A 14857-nucleotide genomic window follows, 5' to 3' on the forward strand; every position below is an offset into this window, starting at 1 on the left:
GTGACTCTGAAACTGACTGAGCAATAGTAGTGGAGAATGAGGTTCAGAGATAAGCGGGTAGAATACAAATACCACCAAAGATAGCAATAACAGATGTAATATATACAGTAAAGCAGGTGTAGTCCAAATATCTTTGTATAGAAGAGTGCAACATAATGTCTGGAAGGTGACAGCCAGATTGGGTTAAAAAAGGGGGGGGGGGGGGAGAGAAGAGCTCCGGCTGTTCCCCTCAAGACACCCCACGCCAGTCCATTTTCATTATGATAACAAAGGGTGTATAAGTTCCATGGGAAATCAGTCATTGGCTGTGGAGGCCACACCACTTGATGAGAGAAATAAAAAACATTTTGTGGAACCCGTGCAAAAGATGCACATTAATATATTGAAAGATTATATAGATTTTTTTTTAGTATATTTACTTAATTGCATTAAAGGATGAGCCCTAAAGCGGGTCTTAAAATTTCAAGTCATACACAGCTAGCCAGGTCATTCCTGACACTAACTATTTTAGGTCCCAGACCACACTCCAATTGCACCGAAAACTTCAATTTTATCCCCACAACATGCCACCTCGCCATGGCTAAAATCTAATTTTATGTCAAGGCATTGGAGAGCTCTTGCACATGTGCAGAAAAAACACGGCTCAAATTAGCATCTTCTCTGACATGCATTAAATCAATACATCTCTATGAGGAACATTCAGCGCTGAACATAGGTGTTCCACACACTGAAGCACTGGACTAGGAAGCACCCTTAGAGGCAGTCTGAGTGAAAAAGCAGCATTTACACTGAAAAAGTGCGTGTTATACGCTGATAAATACGGTATATATTTTTGTGGTAAAGAACCCTTTAAGGACCAGAGCTAGAAAACATTCTGTGGTGTTCTACCACAATCAAATTTACAGTTAAGATTAATATCAGAGTATCAAAAATGATGATACATACACAGATTTGAATGGACCTATGATGTGCTAAAGACACTTAAGATTACCAGTCAACATAATAAGAGACACTCATCATGCAGCAGACTGATGAGAGTAGGCCAATTTATAAGACCCAGGAAATTTAGTGTGTCACTTCAATGAAGAAGCAACTTGGACCAGTGCCAACAGAACATAATGACTTGAATATATATATTTTCCTTATCTGAAATATGATGGGAATATGTTCCTATCCAGTGCTACTTCTATTTTTGATCATGTTGGATTTACTATTAACCATTGAGTCTGGTTAATCCAATAAGCATTTCTAAAAACAGTCTAACTTTGGGAAAGCTAAAGCAGTCACTTTTGAAAAGCATGCAATAAGCTTACGGATTTCACATTCCAAATGACAAAGTGAAGATTTTGGGCAGGATTTATACATTTGTCATTGCCATTCGTCCACAAGTGTATGAAACACAAACGCTGTATGGACACCCATACAATCCCTTGCCTTTTAGGCTACTGCAGGAACATTGTTTATATAAAATGATGATCTTCAAATGCAGAGGTGTATTGTGTAGGAAACGCATTCGAGGGGGAATATTAAAAAAAAAAAAATAGCAAGAACACACCAGAGACATAACATGGTGCACAAAGCTACAGGTTTATAGAGACAGGACTTTGCATGTTTATTTTAAAATATTCTGCATAATCAAAAACTATACTGCATCAGTAAACTAAACTAATATTTCCAGTGTTGTAAATCTATAAATTATGTTAAAACCAAAATCCTAGCATGACAGGTTGTTACTTTAGAAAACAATTAAAGAAACACTCTAGGCACAAGAACCATTACAGTAAACTATAGTAATTAGGGTGTCACAATTCCCAAGGCACCTTCCCCTGGTAATTTTTAAAGTCTTTTATAAAATGCAGTCACCTGATACAGTAAGGCAAGTATTCTTTTTAGTCTGACCTGGTCGGATATACCAGAAGGTCATACGTCTGCATCATGCCAGCTCGTAGCAGGTTTAGATGGTATTCATTGACCAAGAGGTCAGGCAAATACTATTTAAACTTGAGAAGGAGTAATAATGTGGCCAGGTAAGTGTGATATGGTTTAAACATATCGACAGCATGCTGTATTGGTTATGGAGCTTAGAGTGTGACTAAAACAATGAGGGAAGCACTAGAGGATTTCATGTTTACTGGCCAGTGAGTTCGCAGCAAAGAGCTTGAGGCATTTTTGCTCAGAAACAATCTGTTAAAACAGTATTTCTTATTAAAATTAATCTTGAAATGGTGTTAAGGCTTATGTCTGAGGCACATTATGAGAATTGTATGTTTTATGCAAGGCACGTCTGCAGCATTTTCATTGTATGGATGCAAGAACATTTTTGTTGAGTGTCTGTATGTGATACAGGGGATTTTATTAAGTGCCAGCATGTTTGTGAAGCATGTGTGTGTTTGCCTGACCCAGAGAATGCTACACACACACAAATCAATTAGAAGTGCAAAATGTGATTAAATAAAAAACAAACAACTTCCCTTAAAAACAAGGGATAAATCCCACACATATGCACATACATACACACGCGGTAAAAAAATAAAAAAAATAAACAAATCACTGTAACCGTATAACAAATTTTATGGCAGGACAGGAGGCTTCATATTTGCTTTACCTTCTTTACTGAAACCTCCAGCAGCAAAGAAACAGTTAACAGAACTTTTCAAAACAACCAATCAGAACAAAGCAACAGTAGTATAAAACCCCTAAGCAGGCTCTTCCACTTCCTCTTTCTTTGCTGCTGCCTCCAGGTGAGCACTCACCAACTCAGAGTTGTCTCTGCTCTGGGTTGTTGTTTTCTCCTACATGCTGCTTGCTTATTTAAACAGTCTATTTAATCAGTCTATTTAATAGGTTTGTTTAGGCAGCTTAATTGCTGGATTTATTTAGGCAGGTTCTTGCTGAATTTATTTTAACAGTTTGTCTGCTGTGTTTATCTAGGCAGTCTATTTCTGGGTTTAGCTGGGCAGTTTATTCTGTGTTATTTCCTATACCACTTCATGCTATGTAGCTGCTGCACCACTTGTTAACATGCTGTATTTAGGCTACTTATAGGATAGATTCTGGATACTGCTCATTGATTTATTGTTATTCTGGGTTACTTTATGCAGTTTTTCTCACTCTGCTGCATGGGGACTGGATGTCCCCGCTTTGATGCTTTGACTCTGCCTGTACTCTGTTTCCCCTCCCTGGGTCCCCCTGCTGGGCTCTGTCGCCCATACCCTTTCTCCCTTATTCCCCACCTGCTCCCTGCGGCGCCTGGCCGCGTGCTGAGCAACTTTTTCAGCTGTGGCTGTGCCGCGCGAGCACCACGCGGTAGGCCGCGGCGCCCATTTTTTTCAGAGCCGCATGGGCTCCGTGCGTTGCAAACAGCCCAGTCTCACCCACCGAGCTGCCCTGCTGCCTGCTGGCCATGTGAACAGCCTTCCCTCTCCCTATATAAGGGGAGATAGCCCAATATTTCGGCTATCCCCCTACTTACTGTGCCTGTCTCACATGCTGCATATGTGACAGATCCTGGATAGCAGGATCTGTCCCAGGCACTCTCACAGCTCACACTGCAGCTTACTATGATGTCTGATGCAATGTGACTAGGTTCTCTATCCTAGCAGTAGACTTGCCACACTTTTTACTACTAAGGAGAATCTTAGATTTACAGGGGTAGGTTACTGCTCCAATAAATATCTGTTTAAATATCTTTGTTTAACAAGACTGTGCCACATGTGATATATGCTAATCAAGCCTCTCTCTCTCAACAAAAATTATATGCTGTTTTCAGCACCTAGCTCCCCTGCCAAGGTTTTGCTGCCCTACCTGCAAGGGGGCTTAAAATTTTCCACTATACATACACTTCTAAGTGTATCCTAATATTATACCTGAGTGGTCTGTAGATGTGAATCAGCTTCTAGCTGTATGGACCCTTCAATGCCCCCTCCCCCCATCCATATTTCTGGGGGGTCTACCCGCTACTGGACAATAATAATGGACGTGTGACACCATTGCTGGATCTGCAGCGTCCGGGTATACCCGTAAAAGAGGGTACCCCTCTCATTGATTGAGCTACTGTTCTTACTGTGCCCTGCTATACGCAGATACTGAGGGTGACCCCCTCCTGTGGACTTTTCTGCTGGACCTATGGGGTCCTGTTATAACCATGAGAGTGACCCCCTCTCGCTGACTGCACTACTGGGTGTACAGACCTCTATGATACCACACTGAGGGTGACCCCCTCTTACCTACAGCTCTGCAATGCCCGGTTATGGTTATATGAGGGTGACCCCCTCCTGCCGTCTGCACTGCTGGACCGGCAATGTCTGGCTACTTTTATTATACGGCTAACCACTACGGCACTACTGTACCTACAGTATCCAATTATGTTCAGACTGAGGGTGACCCCCTCCCCTGCTGGCCTATACTGCATAGTATACTTGTGCTTGCTGGGTGACCCCCTCTTACACGCTGGGTGACCCCCAGCTGGCCGCACCAGGTATCACTCAGACAGTGTTACCTCTATGGCAGTTATGCAATCACGTCTGAAGGCAAACCACTACGGCACTACTGTACCTACACAGTGTCCGATTATGTTCAGACTGAGGGTGACCCCCTCCCCTGCTGGCCTATACTGCATAGAATACGTGTGCTTGTTGGGTGACCCCCTCTTACACGCTGGGTGACCCCCAGCTGGCCGCACCAGGTATCACTCCGACAGTGTTACCTCTATGGCAGTTATGCAATCACGACTAAAGGACAAATCTCCCGTGCCCAGAAGGTCACTTGGCCTGTCCTCATGCTACCCCGCTGACCTCACTGCCAGAAACCATCGGTACCCTACAGGGGACACTCCACCGGCCATCCTAGACGCTACACCAAGCACCCCTGGTATGCGTTGGCTAACGGATGGATTCATCTAGAGGATCAGTCTTCATGACGGAGTCCGGAAAGGACCCCGCAAACACCTGTTACGGGGTTTGCACTCTATCCGGGACTAACCACTGGGTGTCGACGACACGCGGACACGGATGTTTCCTCGGGACAAATGACGCGTTACAGCTTGGAAAGCGGAAAATACTAAATTCCCTTTGGGAATGGACCTGAGAACCGCAAACGGCCCATGTCCGAGCTGGACATCAAACTGACAGATTTGGCATCCAAGGGCTGAGTCTGCTCTCCGGAGTTGCCCTCATGTACAAATTGAGCTGACACATCTCTATTCATAGGGTTCCCCTTAACTAGCCCCAGAGGTCTCTCGGACCGTGCCCAGACTCAGGATCAAGGTTGCGGAACCTTTGACCGTTCCGTGAGCATTACACATGACCAAAAGTGGCGTCCATTCCGAAGTTGCCATTCCGGGGATGAAGGATGCAGCGAAGTGGACTCCCGCCCCATCCCCATGCTACATGCTCCCAATGCATTTGTCGCCTGTGGACACTTTGAGACGGAGGGCACTCATCCCCTCAGAGAGCTGCTCGGCGTGGATGATTGGTTCTCTCCCTCGACTGGACATGAGAGAAACCCACATGGATTTTGCCATCAACATGGACATATTGAATCTGACTCACTCCCAGTCAACCCAGTTTCTGGTCTTTCATAGAATATTCGGTCCAGGCGGTGCTCCGCCTCCCGAGGACCAAGGTGTCCGTCTTCAAGGAAAATGCCAGGCATTTGCTCCGCAACCTGCAGGTCACACTTAGGGGCCAACATGACGCTCCAACATGACGCTTTCTCGGGTCTTCGGCCTGGTATGACCGAATCATGTGACCGTCGGACGAAGGTCATCTAAAACTTAATTGATGACTCCGACATAAGGGGACCTGGCCTACCTAGGAGTTTCGGACCCCAACCAACTTCGGCCTGGACTGCAGTCGGATCTCACGTAGGATCGCCATCTATTGCGTCTGGACAAATATTCGTCGTTTGTGACAATGTCTGCGGGACGAGACAGACACTCATGTGGCGGACGGCTTCACCCGACCATGGAGAGACCCCAATGATTGGTTGCCTCACCCTCCGGGGTCTCGAGTACTGGCATGATTAAATTTGGTGCGAACTGCCATACGGAGCGGTTCTCCAGCTGGCTGCCTGACCCTCAGCAAGGCGAGGGACGCGTTTTCCAAGCTTGGTCTCCTTCGGGGCGTACGCATCCAGTTTACCTCCAGGATACTTCGGGCTTTGCTTCAGACCGAATTCCTGGGAGTGTCGTTTTGCCTGACCATACCACTTCGGAGGAGTGGAGTTTGCCATGGGAAAGCGATTTTCGACTCCCTGTCTCTTCATGTCCTGTGTGGGATCCACAGGGGTAGCCTGCCATGACTGGTGTCTGGAGAGATGTTTAGGTCCCTATGGCTGTCCGAGTTGCCCTCTCAGGGTAGGATCGTATGGGGTCATTCACGTCCTATGTCAGCTAGAGGACGACTCGTGTGCGTTTCTCAAGATTCTGGCATTGGTAAGGATCTCTTGGTCTGCAGTCTGCCAAGAGGAGTATACCTTACAGGAACCCTATCTCTCGCTATTCCTCAAGTCTAGTGGTATCGTGTGCTCTGTATTTCCTTGAGGAATGACCTGATGACAAGGACTTGCACCAGTTTTTCCGCTTACGGTTTTCCCCAGTACATCTTGTATTTCATAGCGTTCTGACGTCATGGTATCGACGTAGTGTCTTCTTCCTTCTTGCCGTTCAGTACATCGGTTTCTGCTCCGTACATATTTCATTTCTATCCGTCCTCTGTGTTGTACCCCTATTCTCCGGATAGGCCACGGCTCTGTTGACAGGTTGTACACGACCATGTAGATCCAGGTTCTGGTTCTTTCATCAGTCTACTCATGGACAGCTGTTGATTTCTGCGTACGGACGTTTTGAACTGTTTCTGCATCTTCGCTCGCCCGTTGGACTTGGTGGGTCCTCTCATTGGCTGACCTTGAGAGTTCCTCTGGGACACTATTGGTTCGGGGTGCTGTCACCTCAGCAACTTTGGAAGCCATTGGGTCCCTTCTGCATTTTCTCTACACCGCTGTTTGGTTTAGGGAATGGGTGTAACGGACCGTTTCAGCAGACAACGGGTTAAAATCCGTTTAGGCGATATGCCCCTTTCTGAGAGACAGGCACAGCTACTGCAGAACACCAAACTCCAGAACTGGATACAAAATAGCACTCCAAACTGGAACCTCACGAATAGCTGCTAGCAGACGAACAGGAAAAGCAGACAGCTTACACTCCTAGCAATCAATCTCCAGCAGCATACAGTGAATCCCCCCAAGAACGCGACAAGGCTCCGTGTTGAGGGTCAAGCAGTGGTCTCAAGTGCTGGCACACCCAGCCTGGTTTTTATTACAAGTGTACACATACAGGCCACACCCAGGGGGAGGCATACAATAACCAATAGTATCACGGGTGCAACCCACACATCCCCTCCCCTTAGTGTGACACATAATCCCATTATACATACAGTTAAAACATACTTTTTACCCAACTTTCATAACTCTAAAACCATACATCACATTCACATAAAAATACATATCCACAATCAATCCATTCAGGGGAACAACATATAAAAAATTGGCATGAATCAGACATGGGGTTCAAAAGTTAGTAAAAGTATCTTTTGGGCCCTGGCTGGCAGCATGGCAAAATCTGGCTCAAACAGTAAAAGTAAAACATCCCCATAATGCATCATGGCTTCCTCCCTTCTGCCCTCCCTGGAGATAATTGGAGAAGTAATCCAATTATCTCCCAGGTCAAAGACAAAACTCCATTACACATGTGGGGACCTAAATACAGAATTATGTTTTAAAATATATAAAGTTATTTTTTATACATTAAACACAGACATGTAACATATCCCCAGATAGCTCAGGTCTGCGTGCACATTATTAGGTGAATGGCACGCAGACCACACAAATACAGTTTAATTGCCATGGAGCCAAAGTCTTTCCCATAGTCTTTCATTATATGAATAGGCTCCATGGCATAGCTATCTGGGGGTATCACTGCTCACACAAGGCAAGTACCGAAGGGCCCCACTGTGTTTAAAGGGCCAGAATGAGTGACATGCACACTGTTAGGGCCGAATACGTTTTGTAAAAGGGCCCAATCTCCCAGGGCCATTGTCCAAAGGCAGCAGGCGGGCAAGCAGTCCTCTCCAGGCCCAAGTTGCGAAGGGCACTTCGTCACAATGGGTTTTTCCACTCTCCTTTTATTTCAGTCCTCTGTCATATTGCTTCTGGTTCTACTATTTGGGCGTTAAAATTGCAAATATGAAGCCTCCTGTCCTGCCATAAAATTAGGGATTATTCTAGCCTCGGTGAGGGAATAATCTAAATTTTATTAAAGACAGAAGGCGAATATTTCCCCCCCTTTTCTTACATTCCCTCCCTGGATCTGGGTCTTATAATTAATTGGGGATATTGTTATGTTTTGTTAATGCATTGTTTTACATAATAAAGGTTATTTCTATTATTCAGTGATGATTGTCTGTGTGCATTTTTATTCATCATGTTTGTGTTGTAATTATGTTTCATCAATGCCTTTTAGTTAAGGTACATACTAGGTCTTCATTAGATCTGTAGACTTTGTTTATTCATCAGGTATTATGATGTGCAAGTGATATTGTGTGGATATGACATCTTGCCTTGACAGTTTACTTACACAATGTTTTCCTTTTTCTTGCAGTGTAATCTATTTTCTCTCTGGGCTTGACTATTATTTCTCTGGATGTGTCTGCTACAAGGTGGATTCGTTGGTTTCCTTGCTCTCCTGCTCGACCTCATCAAAGAAAGAGGAAGTGGAAGAGCATGCTAAGGGGTTTTATACTACTGTTGCTTTGTTCTGATTGGTTGTTTTGAAAAGTTCTGTTAACTGTTTCTTTGCTGCTGGAGGTTTCAGTAAAGAAGGTAAAGCAAATATTCGCCTCCTGTCTTTAATAAAATTTTGATTATTCCCTCACCGAGGCTAGAATAATCCCTAATTAGTGTAGGATTCCAATGGGACAAAATGATAGTCCATAATGAATCAAAGTAATCAGGATATGACAAGTCAATAGTGGCAATTAGTGGGGTTTTTAAAGGCCGCACATGTGCAACGATATTCTATTTTCGATTAATTCACTGTCCCTGAGAGTCTAAAAAGGACTAAAATGTATTTCACAACTTGGTGATGTGCATGATTACATTTGGTATTTTGAATGGCTATGCAAGTTAATAAGTATATCCTGGATGTAATTTATATAAATTTGTTTTATACATTTGTACATTTTGTCTCAGCTCATGGTCCAAATCTAATATGAACTCTGATCCTTTGAATCTGGTCCATTGAAGATTCACTACACACCGGCACCTTACAAAAGCATAATTTAAAAGGAACGCTATAGAGCCTCTGGACTGCATCTGACCTCTGACATCAGAAGTGGTGGTCTGAGCTAAACAATGATTCACCATAGGATTGGCTGAGACTGTCAAGGAGGCAGATCAGGGGTAGAGCCAGCACAAGTCAAACACAGCCCTTGCCAATCATCATTGAGAATTACATTGCTGCTGCCAAGATATTAGACACGGTCTACGTTATACTAATTGTCTGTTAAGACTTGGGAGCCATGACAAGTTAGTGACAGATGTATAAAACAGAACACATGTTGGGTTATCAGAGTCTGTTAGAGAGATAACGACTCACATAATGATAGCAGTAAGGCACCAGTGCTAAATCAAAGCGCAGGTATCCACGAAGTAGCCCATTATAAACTTATCTAGCACCATAAGGTCCCAGAGTGTACTACCCAAGGTAATCTAAAATCAAATTAACCATTGTCGGCAGGCAAAAAAGCATAAACATGGATAATACAAGCAAATCATGAACTACAGCCAAAAAATAAATAAATAAAATTTAAAATGAGTATGAAGGCACTTTCAGTGGTGGGTCAGGCTGGTGTGTCACAACTGCAAGACAATGAGGAAAGCGGAAACTACCACACGGCCAAGCAGGATATCAGCCTATTCCCAGTCGTAAAGATAGTCTTCTGAAGGACCACAGAGCCAAAAAGCTCCCCACAAAAAAATAAATACAATAAAAAAAAAAAAAGAAAAAAAAAAAAAAGGGCATAGACCAAGGGTCAACATCAACCAGTAACTGGAGTAATAGCTGAGCATGGGCACAGTACCTTCCAAGCCTTGACACCCAGGTGTAGGCTTCAGTAGGGTGAAGGTGGTGCGGGGGATTAGCTTCCCTATATGCTCTCCGGAGGTCAGTAGCTTGTGTGTCACACACTGCTGGAGCAGGCCCAAACCCTGTGTCAGGAAGATGTTGCTGTGAAGCATGTCTGGTTGAGATTGCATGCATCTGATTTCTGCCTTTTCTCCGACATACACCAAAAGAGGGCACATATCAAGTTGAACGCCACCATGATAGTGGGCTGCTTGTCAACTGCCATCAGGATGCAGGTCATGTTCTGTGGGTCCTCAAGACTCCGTTAACCAGGTGCCAGTATGTGGGCTGGTGGGGACCGGGATAACCCGCACCAGTCCAAAGAGAATGGGGGTGGGGAGGGGAGAAGAATACAGTACTCGCCTGCTGTCCTGTCAGTGAAACTCTGCTTAGGAGGCATCATCACCTATTGTGTATATATGGATCTGGAGAATTAAGTTTCATTTATCCCAGTTCTCATATTTCCTTAAGCTCAACATATCACCATCATAGTTCCATCCAAATTGTCAATAGCCCATTTACCCCCTCCAATATAAACATTCCTCTAAACCCCCATAGCTTGAGCAATCCATTCACAACACTCAGTGTCTGCAACCCACTCTACGTGGCATAATTTCCCCTACAATACCCCCAACAGTCTTTCAAAACATGTGAGACAGGTTGAGTCTTCACTGTCCGAGGCATGCTGGCCCCTCTACAGATCTTTATGTGGCATTTCTATAACGTAGTGCCTTGCGGTCTCCATGTGGTTTATATAGTTCAACTTTTGCTGCAAGCATTTCTTTTACATTTTACCTTTATGTTTAAATGAGGTACAGTTAGTTAGCAGTGGGTGCATATGTACTGCAGACTATTTAAATACATTCTTTACTCTGTCATGTTCTATACCTCCTTCATATTGCAAGTTCTTAGTACTTACAAAAAAAAAAAAAAATAATGAGGTATTACTCTGTATACAACCTGCAACATTATGCCATATTTTGCATGCAGCCCTTTATTCTGAAATATTCTCGTGAATTCTTTAATATACATATACACACACACATATCATACACACACTATAGACTGTAAGCTCGTTTGAGCAGGGTCTTCTGCAACCTATTGTTCCTGTAAGTTTTCTTGTAATTGTCCTATTTATAGGTTACATCACCCATCTCATAATATTGTAAAGTGCTACGGAATCTGTTGGCGCTATACACACGTGAGACCATGCCACTGTGCTTCATGCAATTCTGAACAGCAAAGCTCACATGCAATTTGCATTGTAGGACCTGACTTCATACATATTACAAGTTGCTCTTATGTTGACATACACGGCTTCCCAAATTGGAAAAGTAATTTTTCAAATTATGCAACATAATGACAAAGACGTTTTAGTTAATTAAGCAGATTTATATTGGGCAAATGTTAAAACCAATTATGTGCTTAAGAGCTGAAGGGGAAAAAAACAAAACACCTGTTTAAATCACACTTCTTTGTGGATAAACCTCACAATCTGCTCATAAAAAAAAATAAAAACAGAACTTATTCAGATTTTCATTCAAGAATTGTGATGTGCATTTTGATATTGAGAATACCAAATACTTTGGCAATATTTAATGCATCTAGTACTCTTTCTATAAAGTTACTACTTTCCCAACCAAGTTTAAAAATTCCATTGCAAAGCTGTACATTTTCTTTACCTTTACATAATCTTCCTCCACAGAAGCTTCACAACCAGACTCATCCGCATCTTGTTTTTTACCTGAAGACAGGTGTGGGGGTAGAGCAGGGAAAAAAAAAAAAAAAATTAGAAAGAAAGTTAACAAAGCCTTTTTCTAATAGGTTTAAATGTGATGATACAATTCCTTCCTCCCCCTTGTAGTTCAGCAACTGATCTTTTACAGAAAGAACACAACCAGCAATAGTTCCATTAACCCCTTAAGGACACATGACACGTGACATGTGTGACACGTCATGATTTCCTTTTATTCCAGAAGTATGGTCCTTAAGGGGTTAAAGATCTGTCAGCACTGTGCGAATTATAATACCACCATTCCTGCATGTGCATGCAGTGCAAGTTGGATCAAGATAATGTAACAATTGTAAAAACCGCAATGAAAATTTGTAAAAGGAAAATGGGATCCCCTGCAAGATTTTGTTGGCACTGCAATTATGCGTCAGGAATCCTCAGATGGCATCCCATATTTAAGTGGTCCAGCATCATCACTAAAGCATATGTCACTATTTTCACATTAGTCACATCAATTCATTGGCCCACGCCCTCAGCCAATGAATTAAATTCAAATAGGGACTTAATTTACATTTCAGTTTAGCTGTATTAGAAATGGGTCCGAAAACAGACATCCCTGGGACCTATAAGTTTCACAATGTTCAAAACAGTGACTACTTACCTGAGGGACAGAACCAGATACTTTTGGCAGCATGACCACTACATCATTCTTAACCATGTGCCAACTTGATTAAACATTAAGACAATCATAAAATTAGAAAATAGAAAAAGTGGCTATTAAACAATACCAACCTTTACTTTTCGATAGTTTCTTTGAAGGTGTATCAGCATTGACAGTGATTTCAATATTCTCAGGATCACCTCCTTCTTCCTCAATTGCCTATAAAGAACAAACCAAAGATTTACACATTTATCACTTTGAAGTTACATAACAGCATTAAGCATCATTTGCAAATAAAAAAAAAAACCTTCAATATTATATTTCAATAAAAGATAGTGATGAGTGGTATTAACAAGCTTGTGGACGGTTTATTTGGTGCTGGACAATATCAATACATACACCAGATTTTCCATTATGTGCCATTTCCTAGCAAAACCAACACAAGCCAATATATTGGCACTCTTACTACTACAGCTTGCTTAGTGGAGAAAAGGAGTTATACCTGGTATACCACAGGTAAGAAGTCTAAATGCTGTAAAACAGTTTTACTATTTGTGGAGGAAACTGGGCACTCATGGTACCATTACAGTGAGCTGTTGTGATTATGCAGTGCTACCATTTTGTTATGCTCTACATCTGCCCTTTTCTTTGATTATTCTGACTTATTCTGGGTAAATTAGTTTATCAACTGAAATGTAACTGCTTAAGAAACACTTCACTGCACAAAAAGTTTATTTAAGAGATAATCTGTTTAGTAGACAACCCTTAATGAAAACATGGTGTTTTCTTTAGGGAATATCTAGAAACGGCTTGCAAGAGTCATTTTGATCTGAAATCCAGTTTCCCTATAGAGCAGTTACATCACCCACTAAAACATGCTAAGGAGGTAACTGTTTTATAATTACCTCTGTGCACGTCACACCAGTAAAATCTGGTGAAGAAAAAAAAATTAAAAAATAAAGACCTAAAGAAGAGCCTTTGTATGTAGTGGTTAGAGGGCCCCTTTGAACACTGTTTAATACAGAGATGGTTCTGCTTGAATTAAATCTTATAAATGTTCTCTTAAACCCTTCCTTGTTTTTCCATACCTTTTGTTATGCTTTTCATACAACCATGAGTACATAATTATGCCAACAGTCTACATTGACTACAAAGCCACATTACAATTATTATGAACACACACACACACACACACACACACACACACACACACACACACACACACACACACACACTTTATACAAGCAGCTCCACTAAAAGATTACAGGAGATGAAACTCTACCCAATTTTCATTTCATACTTTCTCAAAGATGCAAATAGGTTAACAAGTGGTCGTCATGCATACCTGTCTCAGTTCATATTATGTCCTCCGGATATGTTGGATGTCAATGGGGACAAGTTTTGCCAATTTATTTATGGCTATTTATAAAACACAAACAAATTCCGTAGCACTATACAATGGGTGGACTAACAGGTACGTATTTGTAACCAGACAAGTTGGATGCACAGGAACAGAGGTATTGAAAGCCCTGCTCAATGAGCTTACATGAGAGGCAACAAGTCTATACGGGACTAGACTGAGTGGATAACCTGGTCACCCATCTCCGTCACACAGAGAGGCATAGAGGAAAATGTAAAGTGTTTTAAACTCCAATGATTGGGGTATATCCCTCATGGTCAATTTTAGTAGACAACGTGTCACCTTTTTATATTTAAATAATTTAAATTTTATAACTAAAACTAGTACATATTTTTAAAAACTGTAGATGTCAATAGTTACATAGAGTTGTCATTTTTATCCTTGGATGAAAGGTATACTTATATCACAATTGCTTAGGTGTTGTGAACTGTACAGATCAGGAGGCATTTATTGACCATGCATCGAAATGAAAAAATAAAATGGAATAATATGAAAAAGCAAATAATGACTAAGATAGAACAAAGTCCTAAATATGCAGAGAAAAGATTTGTTAAATTATAAAGAAAAAAGGGAGTATGGATAATATACCTATTATATGCAAGTTTAGAAAATTTTAAATAAGCACTGGCCAATATTAAAACCTTTGATAAACCAGAAGTTTTTAACCCCTTAAGGACACGACATGTGTGACATGTCATGATTCCCTTTTATTCCAGAAGTTTGGTCCTTAAGGGGTTAAAGGGGCACCAAATCTTTTACACACTTTTAAAGAAAAGTAAAGGTTTCTTCAGCTGCAGAACATGTTTAGCATGTAAAAAATACTAGGGATTTTTTTTTTTATAAAGCGCACATCACTACTTTTAG

The 14857-nt window shown here is 41.9% G+C and overlaps 1 protein-coding gene across 3 annotated transcripts in view; it reads right to left on the reverse strand.

Annotated features, from left to right (window-relative positions):
* SLTM (SAFB like transcription modulator) overlaps window positions 1–14857 on the reverse strand; it is a 64390-nt gene that overhangs the window by 33112 nt on the left and 16421 nt on the right. For all 3 annotated transcript variants that reach the window (XM_063449108.1, XM_063449107.1, XM_063449109.1), the window contains exons 2-3: window positions 12705–12792; window positions 11863–11924 (exon numbers count right to left, since the gene is read on the reverse strand). In XM_063449108.1, coding sequence (XP_063305178.1) covers window positions 11863–11924; window positions 12705–12792 — 150 coding nt within the window. The remainder of the gene's footprint in view (window positions 1–11862; window positions 11925–12704; window positions 12793–14857) is intronic.

This window comes from Pelobates fuscus, chromosome 3 (assembly GCF_036172605.1).
Source record: "Pelobates fuscus isolate aPelFus1 chromosome 3, aPelFus1.pri, whole genome shotgun sequence".
Lineage (NCBI taxonomy): Eukaryota > Metazoa > Chordata > Amphibia > Anura > Pelobatidae > Pelobates > Pelobates fuscus.